Genomic DNA, 13,497 nt, shown 5'->3' on the forward strand with positions numbered 1-13,497 from the left:
GTGGTTACCAGAGGTGGTGGGGAGGGAGAGAGATGAATAGGCACAAATGAATAGGCAGAGATGAAAATCCACAGCACAGTGGATTTTCAGGGGGAGAAACTATTCTCTACAAAACTGTAATATGGACACGTGTCATTATGCATTTGTCAAAAGCCATAGAACCTTAGAACACAAAGAGTGAATCTCAGTGTAAACTATGGCCTGTAGTTAATAATAATGGGTCAACACAGGCTCATCAAATGTAACACTTATACCACACAAGTGCAAGGTTGTATAGGGGTATAATAGGGGAAATGGGGTGTGGGGGAGGTCAAAAGATGGGGGGCTGAATACATAGAACTCTGCGTACTATCTGCCCAATTATTCTGTACATCTAAAACGATGCCAAAAAATAAAGTTTACTATTATTTTTTAAAAGATCTCTTAAAAAAAAAAAAACAAACTCCAGGATTTCACACTGAACGAAGGAAAAGGCAAATGTGATGAGACTTATTTTTTTTAATTATTATTATTTTTTAAAGAGACCATAGAGAAGATACAATTGGGGGCGGGGGGGGGCGGTGGTCTGTGCCGGGTCTTCATTGCTGTGTGTAGACTTCTCTAGTTGCAGAGTGCAGTCTGTAGAGTGCACACCTCAGTAGTTAAGCACGCGGGCTGATGAGACGACTTATTTTTAAGTTGTAAGAGAGCCAGCAAGGTAATCCCAAAACCTTGCTTGTAAACTACACAGACAACTCTGCTACCCAAGCCCCTGGTCCCTTACAGACTCCCTCACCTATGCAGTAAATCCATGCCACCTTCCCTCAGCTCTAGATGCTCCCTGCTATTGGATTTGCACAATGAGCTGCCCTAGAAGAAAGATAGACCCAAAAACCTTCATCCCTTCTTAATTAGCTGTATTGGCTCATGAAAATGAAATTGGGCTTGTCTGGTAAATTGAAAAAGCAACATCACAGATTGTTTTCAGCCGAAAAAAAAAAGGGGGGAGCTTTTCTTTGGTTGAACTTTTCTCAACCAACTGTAATGACAGTTTTCTGGTCTGATTGTTAATTCTCCCTAATTACGTAGAAGGCCCTTGAAATTTGTTTTGATGGATTTCCTCTTCTGAATAACTAGATGAAGCAATCAGCCCACCTTTCATATTATAAGAAGGTTCTTCTTTTTTCTTTTTTAAAAATGACTCCTCCACTTTGGAATAATTTCTGCTAGTGATCGTAGTGGTAAATTCTAATCAGTCGCTTTGAGGCAGGTGCTTGTTTTAAATCTCTCTAAACTCATCCAGCACTGGACCTTTAAACCTGGATTAATCCCCTTGAGTTCTAAATCATTTTGCTTTGGGAGCTGAAATCTGGTTCCAGCACCTTTTGAATCACCCACGTTTGCTTTGAAAGTTGGCACTTTCCATTTAAATGGCAAGAAAGATGGGGAATAAGCCTTACAGAGCTGAAGGTATTGATTTCAACAATCACCTTTAACCCACACCTTTCCTCTTTATAATGTGAGGTTTTCTTCTCTTACTTAGAAAGAGCCAGGGATTATCTGCACAAAACTGGAAGGTTTATTGTCATTGGCGGGATCGTCTCTCCTGTCCACGACTCCTATGGAAAACAGGTGGGTTTCTCCTTTGTTTCCATCCTCCCTAACCCCCTTTCCTGACCTGATGATGCCACTGGCCCCGCTGCCATCTCTGCTGCAATTCTTAGAAATGCAAAACCCCCAGTAGCAGGTGTCCTGCTTCCTGTCTCTGGACCACAGTCAGACCTGAGCCAGTGGGAGTTGGGCAGCAGCTGGGAGAAACAGCTGCCCATGCCCAGGCCCAGTCAGAACGTGCTACAAGAGGAGCTGGCCCCCCTGCTGAGGGCCAAGGATGCCAGACTGGTGGCTGGTTATGGGCTGGGCAATCTTTCCTGGGATTTTAGCAGAAAAGCCCTCTGCCTCTTATAATCTGATTTACAATTCATGTTCCCTTTCCTTCCCTCCCTGCCACACATCTCAGGATCTGGATGTCAAAATCTGGATGCTGTCAAAGTCCTTCACCTCCTCCCCCAAATACAACCTGGTGGGCTCCAGGGAAGTCACCCAGCCCAGTGGAGCCGGGAGACCAGGCAGCACTTGTCATGTTGTCTCATCTCTGTGCTGGGCGCACCCTGGCTGCTTCATCCGTCGGTGGAGGCTCTGACTCTGATGGGGAGGGGAGCGTACCGCTCACACCCTTCTTTCTCTTCTCCCGCCTCTGGCACATCCACTCCATGGCTGTGTGTGGCAGATGGCCACGTGGAGGGATCCCACTCTCATTCTCTGTCAGCCCTGAAAAATGCTGCACTTTTATAACAGGCTGGCTTGGGATGGTGTCTTGGGGAGGTTGTAGGGAGCAGGGCCGGCCTCTCAGCAATCGCTCTGTTGCTTCCCAGGGTCTTGTGTCAAGCCGGCACCGTCTCATCATGTGTCAGCTGGCTGTCCAGAATTCCGACTGGATCAGGTAGGGTGGGCCTGAGGATGCCAAAGTGGGCGGCCCTGGGACTCCCTGGGGCTGAGTGGGAAAGAGGAAGGGTCCCCACAGCAGTTTGGAACCCACAGGAGTGGGGAGCATGGGGGAGATATTAGCCCCTTGCAGGTGATAATCATGTAAACATTTTGGGGTGGCCTAACTGGTGACTTATTTTTTAACCAAGCCATGGAGCCCTTGAAACTAAAGAGGGAGCTTTCAGTGTTTCATCTGCTCTGGCACCTGTGGACTCAAGAGTCTGTTCAGAGTTTCCAAAAATATCATGGGGATTGGAGTGGAGCAGGGCCAGAAAACTCAAAATGCCTCTCCGCTTCCATCCCCACTCACTTCCATGAGCTCTTCACTACCTTTCAGGGAAGGTTCCCGGCCTTGACTATTTTCCACTCCTGTTCAGGCTCCCTAGGGCCCCGTGCCGAGGGTGGGACAGAGGTGTGTGTCGGGGGCTAGTGGGGAGGTGGGTATGAGTGCACACAGCCTTTCCCTCAGAGGGTCCCCTTGCTAAGGGTCCCTGGACGGTCCCCTTGCTAAGATGGCAGACACCATTATCCGCTGAGCTGGTGGTGTAATTAACGCAGGCTTCCACTAATTATGCTAATTATGCTCCCCAAAGCGCCTACAGTTATAATTTGCATGAGAAGATGATAATTTAAAAAAAATAACGACACACCATGTGTCCCGTAATTCCCCCTCATGAAAGAATAAGCAGCACCTAGAGGTTTCCATGAAAGGAAGGAAATGAAGGGCCGCTGACCTCAGAATGAGGGCTGCAGAGAGTTAGCAGGGGAGAGATGGGGTGGGCGGAAACAAGAGCGGTGAAGGGAAGCAAAGATAATAATTAAATGGTGATCCATGCCATTTGTGTGCAGGGATTTGTGGGAGCAGCGCATGCCCTTTATAGACTTTCTCATCCCCCCACCCACCGCCGCCCCGAGATAGAGGTGAGGTTGGGAGACGGCTCAGGAGAAGTCAAGGAGCTTGCGAGGAAAGCACATCTGTGGTCAAGTCTGGGTAGAAGCGAAGCCTCTTAGCTCTGCCCGTCATGATCTCGGGGGAAAGAAGGGTCCAATGGGGGAAGTGTGGGACAGGACACAGTTCCTGCTTGTCTGTGATTAGAAGACTCGGAAATAATTCCCTCTTTCCTTCAACACATATTTACTGAGCACATAGTGCACGGCTCCAGGGGCTGGGAACATCAGAATTTTGAGAACTGAGGTCACCAGAGAGGTCAGAGCTAGCTCTGAAGATGGGGGCTGGGCCCACAAAGCCCCTGGGCACCGGGGAACCTGTTCAGCCAGGTCCAGGGTCTGCCCATCTCAGAGAGGATTCCTGTCTCAGGTCAGGGATCTGAGAGGGTCAGGCTCAGGGCAAGCCGGGCCTCTGAGGGTTTTCAGTTCGTGAGGTCTCGTCTCTGGGAACCCTACTTGTGCTGCCTGGTGGGAGGTGACAGAATGCTCAACTGCTAAGAACATGTTTGAGAAACGTCCCAGTTTAGCAGCTTATTAAGTTGGTAATGAAGCCCGAGCACTGCCTCCCTCTGGGCCTGGGTCCTATCCTCACTTCCCGTCCTGCGTGAAGCAGGAGTGGCTGGTCCGGGGACTGTGCCTTCTGGTATGGCTACCGCACCCACCTCCATGCCCACTGGGCACCCACACGCAGAGGCCGACACGGGCAGTTTCCCCAGTTCAGGTACCTGCAGTCACCACTTGATGAGGGCGTGGCTAGTTTCATTCTTATCAGAATCCTATAAGGTCCAGAAGAGAATTCCCCAGAATGGGAGCAAGATGCGATTCTAAGCACTCTGCATGTACAACTCACTGACCCCTTTTAATAACTCCACAGGAGAGTTATTATTGTTATTCTCGTTTTACAAATAGGGAAAGTGAGCACCAAAAATCACATAACTTACGCAAAGCCCCACAGTTGGGAGGGTCTGGTGCTGGTATTAAACTCGGCCAGACCAGTGCCAGCATCGGTTCATGTAAGCCTGTAGCATTTTCCTCTCATTTTACAGAGGGGAAACTGAGGCTCAGGAAGATATTTCAAGCTCATGTTTTATTTGATTTGAGATCTAAGGACACGATATGACCAAGTCTGTGTAAGCTTTTTGAGCTATGCCTTTGGAAGGAACCTGTAAGCGAAGAGTGTGAGAATGGAAACCAAGGGAAATTTGTCTTTCCGATCGTCAGGGTGGACCCGTGGGAGTGCTACCAGGACACCTGGCAGACGACCTGCAGCGTCCTCGAACACCATCGGGACCTCATGAAGGTGAGCTGGGCCGGGCTCTGGGCCGGGGGCCCACAGCAGCCAGGTGGCCCGGGAAAGGTGGACTGCCCCAGTTGTTCCCGGCTTATCCGCCAGCCATGGGGAGACCAGCTCTGAGCAGCATCCAGGAGGGCAGTGAAACTGGGAACCCAGAGCAGCCCCAGAGCCTGCTCCCTGCCTTGAATTCCTCCTGAATGTGACTGGGGGCAGCTTTCATCTCCCGGCAGCAAGTTCAAGGCAGGATTCAGAAACCCCGCAGCTGGGAAACTTCACAAAGTGATGAGAGAAGGAGAGAGCAGCGCTGGGTGGAGGCACAAGCGGCCAGATTGTGCGGTCCTCCCACTGCACCTCCGGAGGACCCAGCGGTCCCCTTGCCCCTGCTATGCCAGGGCTGCAGCACTGCTCTCCTGCAGGCACTGTACATCAGGCACACTCTTTCCTCCTCACAGGAGTCCACACACAGACAGTGTCTTCTCACCTCTGGTTTATTTGTGGGTAAAAGGAAGCCTGGGCTTCCGTCTTGGCTCAGTGCTAAAGAATCCACCTGCCAATGCAAGAGACGGGGGTTCGATCCCTGGGTGGGGAAGATCCCCTGGAGGAGGGAATGGCAAACCACTCCAATAATCTTGCCTGGGGAATCCCATGAACCCACCAGAGGATCCTGGGGGATGACAGTCTGTAGGGCCACAAAGAGTCAGACACGGCTTAGTGCCCAAACAACAACAACCAGGAAGCGCAGAGAGGTGAACCAGGGTATCTTAGGACCCACAGTGACTGCCTCGCCCACCCTGACAGCTGCCCGGGGCTTGTGGCCGGGTGCAGCGACCAGAGAGCTGGTTGCTAGGTAAGCACAGGGTCCACGCCAGCCAGCAGCACCAGTCGGCATGTGCAGAAAGTACCCTTCACACATGGATGCCAGCCCATCAACTCCACCTTGACAGGGTGAAAAGCCGTGCCATTGACGGCAAGAAGCTCGGCCCACCAAGACGAGAAGCAGGGCTTCCTGCTTGCCTCCACTGGTCCTGATGCAGAGCCCTCCCCCCGCCCCAAACAGTGATCAGAGTGGCATCATCCTGACACAGGGAGCGCCCCCGTTCCATCTGTGTTCACGGTCAGAGGGCCTGTCAGAATCTTCTCCTTGGGGAGCTCTCAGCGGCCTCAACCATCCCCCCATCCCCACTCTACCCGCTTTATTTGAACAGATGTGGACCTGGGACTCCAGACTATCCAGGGAGTTAAGAGCGAGAGGAGCAGAAAGGACAAGTTGGCTGGTGCTTCATCTATTAAGCTGAAGAAAACCCAACCCCCTTCTTTCTGCTTTGAGAACCCTTCTAAGACATCCTGAGTCTTTCCTGGTCCCCTCGACAGGACAAGGTGGCCCTGACCTGCTCCTCCAAGCTGGTCTCAACAACAGCAGTAATAAAAGACGTCCTGTCTTACTGTATAAGGATGTATCCGTCAGGGCAGGCTAAGATACACAAATATCCTTCAGATCTCAATGGCTTCACAGAAGCTTATTTCTCACACTACAGTTCAGCTAGGGGCACTGCTGGGGGGCTGAGCTCCTTTCAGTCACCAGGAGCCTCAGGCTGCATGATGGAATGAGGACTCAGGGACCCTGCAGGCATTCCTGAGCCCTGGCTCTGCCCAGCCAGAAAGCCTGGCTGCTGTTCTGCTGTCTAAACGTCTGGGCTTCCTGAACCCTCCCTCTGTTACTCATGCCCAGAGGCATCTGTCTGGGCCTGAGATGCTTGGCCAGGAGCCACAGCTGTTGAGTGATGGTCACAAGCTGGCAGAGAATGTCAGTCCTGATGGCCCCCCGCCTTGGATCAGGAGCGGGAGCTTGGAGCTGCTGGTAACTCCCGGTCTCCCCGGTCCCGGCATCAGGCCTGTGTTCCTGGCATGGAAAGTGGACCTGTCAGAGAGATAGACACGGGACTTAATAGGCGAGGCAAGGCTGTGAGAGCGAGGGAGCCTCTGGAGGGCAGAGTGGGGCAGGTGGCCAGCACGTTTCTTCTCCAGCACAGAACAAGTCCAATGGGACTAATGATGCGTGCAGCGAGAGGAAGACATTCCTCGGCTCCCAGACTGAGAACGTGGTGTTTTTCTTTTCTGGAGGTGAAATCATAATAAAAGGGAGGCAGGCTGTCCCTTCCACTCGACCAGCCGTAGCCGGCCAGAGAATCCCACAAAGCAGGTTGAGATGATCCCGTGGTCCCCAACCTCGGCTGGCTCCCAGATGCAGCAGGATACTGTCGTGCCTGTTTCCCATCACAGAAGTGACAAGTCAGCCCACAAGATCAACACCTGCCCTTCCAGGGCTCAGAAAAACTCATGTGCCGCTCTGCCTCCAGGGTGGCGTGTGGAGGATGCCTTTGGAGGGTCACCCCAGCCCTGGGACCTGGGGATCCCCTGGCAGCCTGTGTGCTCAGTCGTGTCTGACTCTTTATGACCCCATGGACTGTAACAGCCCACCAGGCTCCTCTGTCCATGGGATTTCCCAGGCAAGAATGCGGGAGTGGGTTGCCATTTCCTCCTCCAGAGGATCTTCCCAACCCAGGGGTCAAACCTGCATCTCCTTCTTGGCAGGCAGATTCTTTACCCTTGAGCCACCCGGGAAGCCCTCCAGCAGAGGGACTCGGGAATCCAGAAAGGATGGTGGGCCAGGGATGAGGGGAAGCTGGCTTTCAGGGAAGGGACTTCGAATAAGCAACAGCCCTGTGAAGCTCAGCAGATTGAAAATTCATCCTTTGTTTTTCTGTGGCCCAGAAGCTGCTCTTCCACCCTCCACGGGCCAAGGCTGGGGGTGGGTGGGGGGTTGTTTCTGGGTCAGCTGTGAAGAATGCTGCGTTATCAGCTCTGTGTTTGCTGTGGCACCAAGAGAAGCAGCAGGCCAGATAACACAGCACAATGGATAATACACAGAGCATTTCCGTTTAGCTCTGGAATGTGTATTTACACTCTGAGCAGGCGCAGAGTTCCCAGAGCCCTGCCTCCCCCTTCCTGCAGCGCAGACATCCTGCTCCGCCCAGCACCACTCCCCAGCCTGGCCCTGTCGCTGGCATCTCTGGCCTGGCACCACTCCCCGGCCTGGCCCTGTCGCTGGCATCTCTGGCCTGGAGAGGCGGCAGGTGGTGATAGCGCCTGGTGTTTGTGTGACCTTTCCCGAGCTCGCACAGCCCTTCTGCAGACATGACCTCATTTTGAGTCCCATGAAGCAGGCGGGAAAGGCATGCGCATTCTATGGAAAGTCACAAAATGTGCACAGTTTCTGCCATGTGCCAGATGTTCTAAAGGCGCTCCATGTATGGTCGCTCGTGTAAGCCCGCCACAACCTAGAGAGATGGCCCTGTTGCCGCTGTCAGTGAGGCATTCAAGCTGAGGTTCAAGACCAGGTAAGTTAACTATCCAAGGTCACGCAGCCAGAAGGGGACAGAACTCAAACTTGAACCCAGGTCTGTTCAACAACACATCCAATGCATTTCCCAGGGAGCCATCTCGCCTCCTACCAGCGTAGTGTAGTCTAGCGCACACCTAGGGTCTAGAACCTTCCCCCAATCCTCTTTCTCAGCTCTGGGACACCTCACCATGATGGCCAAGCAGATGAGCATTTGGGGATAACTAGAAAAGACTTCACTGACTGTGCTCTTCTTTCTCCCCGCAGCGGGTGACTGGCTGCATCCTCTCCAACGTCAACACACCCTCCATGACACCTGTGATCGGACAGCCCCGAAATGAGACCTCCCAACCCATCTACCAGAACAACAATGCGCCCAGCAAGCCCACCGCAGGTAGGGAAACGCTGGTGTAGAGCAGAGGCTCTCGAACTTCAGAATCGCCTGGAGTTCTTGTTAAAACCCAGATCACTAAGCACTGTCCCAGAACTTGATTCAGTAGGTCTGGGAAAAGGAAGAGAATTTGCATTTTTAAAAACTCGATGGTCCAGGGACCATGCTTTGAGAACCCGTAAGAAACAGCATCAAAGAAATAGTCACAGTGATAGATACAGATTCAGGGACAGAGACAGGGGTTGATGGTATGTGTTTTAACATAAATATGACTGCCTTAACTGGGAATTAAAGGTACCAAAGGGAACATTTTTCTCTGCCTTTCTAAGGAGGTTGTGCATTCTGCCAAGGTCACACGGTAGGAAGTAGCAGGGACAGAAGTGAAACCTGGGCAGTCTGCTGCCAGCCCCTAACACCAGCCCCCCAGCCAGCTTCAGTCATCCCTTCAAGGGCCCCCAGCACTTACCCAACACTTAGTAGTGTCTGCTTGCACAGTGCTCCGTGCATTACACAGATTCTTATTTAATGCAGTAATTCTGTGACATAGATATTATATTCCCACTTACAAAAAGAAAACAGCTCCAGAGAAGGTAAGTGATTTGCCAAAGGTTACACAGCTCATAGGTCTTTCCCCCGTGGTTCATCAGCAAAGAATCCGCCTGCAATGCTGGAGCTGTAGGAGACTCAGGTTCGATCCCTGGGTCAGGAAGATCCCCTGGAGTGGGGCATGGCCACCCACTCCAGTATTCTTGCCTGGAGAATCCCATGGACAGAGGAGCCTGGTGGGCTACAGTCCGTGGAGTTGCAAGAGCCGGACATGACTGAGTGACTGAAATGACTGAACTGAACTGATGCATAATAAAAATGGAAGAAAATAAATAATATATGACTACTTTAGTGGCAGTTACCTCTAGCGGTAGAATTATGGATATTTCTTTTCCTTTTAATATGTATTCTTCTTCTATATTTTCCAATTTTTCTACACTGTCATAAACACCACCAGAAAATAGATTCCAGTCTAGGGCTCAGAATGCTTGTTCCTTGGACTGGAAATGAGAAGCAGGAATGGGGCCATCACCTTTCTGTTCTTTCTCTCCAGCCTCCTTCTGCCTCCATGACCCAGTCCCCACCCCTCCAGGCAGTCCTGTGTTTCCAGGGCCCCTAGGCGGGGCTGATGAGAGTGTGAGTTATGAGTGGTCCTCTCTATCTGTCCCTGTCTGTCTTGCTCTCTCCTGTAGCCAAGATCCTGGGAAAGGTGGGAGAAAGCCTGAGCCGGATCTGCTGTGTCCGCCCGCCAGTGGAGCGTTTCACCTTTGTGGGTAAGGAAGCAGCCCCCCTCGTTTTCTATCCCTCCTCCCTCTTTCATGCAGCAGACACCCCTAGCACCTGCTGTGGCCTAAAGCACTTATAGTGCAATGATTGAGAGAGAATGGAAGATGTCACCTGACCTGCAGAGCCCATCTGTGACGGGAGCCCAGGAATGCGGCCATCCTGGCCTGAGGCTCCCGGAGATCTCCCGCACTCATCGTCCTTCTCTGGGCTGTGCTGGTCCCTCCCTCCATGGAATGTGTCCACCCACCTGAGAGTTCTTAGGGGCCCAGCGGCCCCTCTCAGGTCTTCCCGGCTCTGCCTGTGTCAGTACTTCTGCTGAGAGGCTAAGAACATACACGTCCTTCTCTTAATTTTTTCCATTTTTTTGGAGAAAAAAAATGGATCACTCAGCATGGATGAGAATACCCACCTTTGGGTCTCTTTCTCCTACAAACCCAAATTTGACTCTGCAGGAGAGCGGTCTAACCCTCATTCTTTTGACTCTGGGGCTGACTACTGCCATTTCTCAGGTTTCCAACTTCCAACCTTGAACCAACAGAGATGGTCGAGGAGGAAGGGAGGCAGGGGGCCAGGGTGTCATCTCTGTGGTGCTGTGCATACCGTGGGCCCCATGCGGGGCGCCCCTTCAGCACCCACAGCAGAGCCTCTGTCTCTTTCACATCTTCCTGGGGCTTTGCCTTCTGCCATATGAAAAATCTCAGCCTGCTCAGTTTTGCTTGTTCTCTGAACCAGGTAACCCTGAACAAGAGAGGGCCACCTCCTGTTACTGTGCCAACTGCCTCCCTAGGTTTGAGGATGCTGCTCTTGTGGCCAGCCTCCTCCCACTCCAATACAAAAGGAAACAGAAGGCACTCGGCGTGAGTGCGTGTGTGTCCATCACTGGCTACCCAGCCAGGCGGTCTAGTTCTGAATTCCCAGAACAGTGATCCTGCCCTGGAGCCTGAGGAAGTGTTCCCTCTCCATTACAAGCTGGACCGTGCTCTCCACTTATGATACTCAGATGTCCCTACTCGCACCCACCCATCGCAGCCTGTGTTCTCCCTCTGAGAAGCCCCTCGGGCAGATTGAGAGTCAGGTACCAGGAAGCTGGTTCCCTGATTCTGCATTTCCTCTTGCCTCCCTAGATGAGAATGCCAACCTGGGCACAGTGATGCGGTACGAGGAGATCGGTGAGTGGGGCTGAAGAAGCGGGAATGTTCAGGGTCTCCTGCCTCCAAACGGGCACAGTGGGGGAGGGGGGAGGCTTGCAACCCCTGGAGGGTGTTTGCAGCAGGGTCTGCTCTTGGAAGGGTAATTAATTGCTCTCAAGCTAAGAGCATGTTCTTAGTTATCTCACCTGTACCACCTCCCAACTGGACTCTGGCAGGATCCCTGGAGGTAGGATGGGGTCCGTGGGCAGTTTCCCCTTCAGAGCTTCTTCATCTCATTCAAAAGATACGGAAGTTCAGTTCATTGCCAGCCAGAGATTCTTCTCTTGCCCGAAACACCGTGCCCACAGAAGATCCCCTGCCTTCCTCAGCAGAGGGGTCCAGTGCTTGGAGCCATGTCTCAGATCTCCCCCACAGCCTTGGGTGGACACTAAGGCCCTGACTGTGTGAAGGCAGTAAAGGCCCCAGGCCAGAGCGGGTAGAGGGGGGTTACACGGAGCTGTCAGGATGGGAAGGCACTGACTCCCCTAGAAATGAGGTGAGTCCTGAGCAGCCCTAGGAAACAAGCCGGGAAGCACATTTTCCCAAGGTTCCAGAGTAGCTTAGAGACAGAAGTGTCTGAAGCTGGAAAAGCACAGACGGACGAGAATGGAGCTCGAGCTGCTGCAGGTCCCAGGTGACAAGGAGGGTCAGTGACAGCCGGAAGTCCCCAAAGGACTCAGCATGGATGAGAATATCCATCTTTGGGTCTCTCTCTCTTACAAACCCAAATTCAACTCTGCAGGAGAGCTGAAGGTCCAGCCCTTGTTCTTTTGACTCTGGGGCCGACTAATGCCATTTTGAAGAAGGAAACGGCAAACCACTCCAGTACTCTTGCCTGGAGAATCCCATGGACAGAGGAGCCTGGTGGGCTACAATCCATGGGTTTGCAAAGAGTCGGACACGACTGAGCGACTAACACATACACACTGCCATTTCTCAGGTTTCCAATTTCCAACCTTGAACCAATAGGGATGGTTGAGGAGGAAGGGAGGCAGGGGGCCAGGGTGTCATCTCCATGGTGCTAGGATGGGGGGCAGCTGGGTGTCCAGCGGGCATGCTCAATCTTCAACTTCCAGCTGCAAAGATACTCCAGGCCCCGTCCTAGGGATGAAGGGGCAGGGCTGCACTGGATTCTCCCAGGAGGCCCAGCAGATGTGACATCATTTCTAGGAACTTCTCTGGGTCTTGTCCTCTGATCCCCAGTAGTGATGCACTTGAGTTGACTCATACTGACCTGCTAGAACCATTTGAAAATTTTCAGAAATTTTACCAGTTGGTTGTTAAACTCAGTCAAAAAAATTAAATTATACTAAGTAGCAGTTAAATGGGCTTCCTGGGTAGCTCAGCTGGTAAAGAAACCGCCTGCAATGCAGGAGACCCCCTCGATTCCTGGGTCAGGTAGTTCCCCTGGAGAAGAGATAGGCTACCCACTCCAGTTTTCTTGGGCTTCCCTGATGGCTCAGACAGTAAAGAATCTACCTGCGATGCAGGAGACCTGGGTTCTATCCCTGGGTTGAGAAGATCCCCTGGAGGAGGGCATGGCAACCCATTTCAGTATTTTTACCTGGAGAATCTCCACGGACAGAGGAACCTGGCCGGCTGCAGTCCATGGGGTCCCAAAGAATCGGACGTGACTGAGTGGCTAAGCACAGCAGTTAAATACCTTGTATTAAAAACAGAGGTAATAAGTACTCGAAACTCCTTGATTCTTTAAGTTTTAATAGTTTTTATTTACCAGCACATGGCTGTCTGAAGGCCACAGGAAAGAGTACTTCTGGATGCTCCCCAAAACCAGCAGGAGCATTCACCCCCAGGTTCCACAGCCACAAACACCCAAAAGCCTTGTACTCCCCCTGCCTGGCGGTTCCATACCTGGCCAGTAACTATCTTCTTGGGGACAAAGTCTTCTTGACCAGCCGCGCTCAGAGCAGTCTTCAACCTTTCAACTGTATTCCAGTGTGTATTTTCCTCCCATACCTTGTTCCGGGAAGAATGTATTGTGAGCCAGCTTCACCTGGGACCTCGTTCACCTCCCCAGCACCCAGGGTCCGTGTATCAGGTTGCGGCCTGGGGAGTCCCCCCTTGGACAGAGAGGGAATGCAGTGGGTGTTTGCATGGCCATGCTCCTAGCATTCCTTGTGAAGCTTGGCCCCATCTGACCCCCTCTCTCAGAGAAAGGAAAGCTGAGTGGCCACAGTTGTGTGGATGGATTCGTGGCCTGGCGTGGTACAGGTGGCTGCTGCCTCGGGGTGTGATGGGAGCTGGAAAGGGCCTCGGGGCCTGGGGCTTCACAGAAGCAGAATTGCTGAGAGGAGAGTGTGACCGAGGAGGGCTGACTCTGGCTCCCTGGATCCTGAACTGGGGAAGGAAGTAGGGCCCAGAGGAACAGCCTGGCCCCCAGAGCACTGCCCTGTGAGGC

General features: G+C 52.3%; 1 protein-coding gene across 2 annotated transcripts in view; it reads left to right on the forward strand.

The window, feature by feature from the left end:
• The window catches only part of NMNAT2 (nicotinamide nucleotide adenylyltransferase 2), a 220,484-nt gene that overhangs the window by 181,044 nt on the left and 25,943 nt on the right, over positions 1–13,497 (forward strand). For both annotated transcript variants that reach the window (XM_025285503.3, XM_025285504.3), the window contains exons 5-10: positions 1,523–1,611; positions 2,412–2,479; positions 4,693–4,771; positions 8,433–8,559; positions 9,795–9,875; positions 11,013–11,057. In XM_025285503.3, coding sequence (XP_025141288.1) covers positions 1,523–1,611; positions 2,412–2,479; positions 4,693–4,771; positions 8,433–8,559; positions 9,795–9,875; positions 11,013–11,057 — 489 coding nt within the window. The remainder of the gene's footprint in view (positions 1–1,522; positions 1,612–2,411; positions 2,480–4,692; positions 4,772–8,432; positions 8,560–9,794; positions 9,876–11,012; positions 11,058–13,497) is intronic.

Source organism: Bubalus bubalis, chromosome 5 (genome assembly GCF_019923935.1).
Source record: "Bubalus bubalis isolate 160015118507 breed Murrah chromosome 5, NDDB_SH_1, whole genome shotgun sequence".
NCBI classification, from domain to species: domain Eukaryota; kingdom Metazoa; phylum Chordata; class Mammalia; order Artiodactyla; family Bovidae; genus Bubalus; species Bubalus bubalis.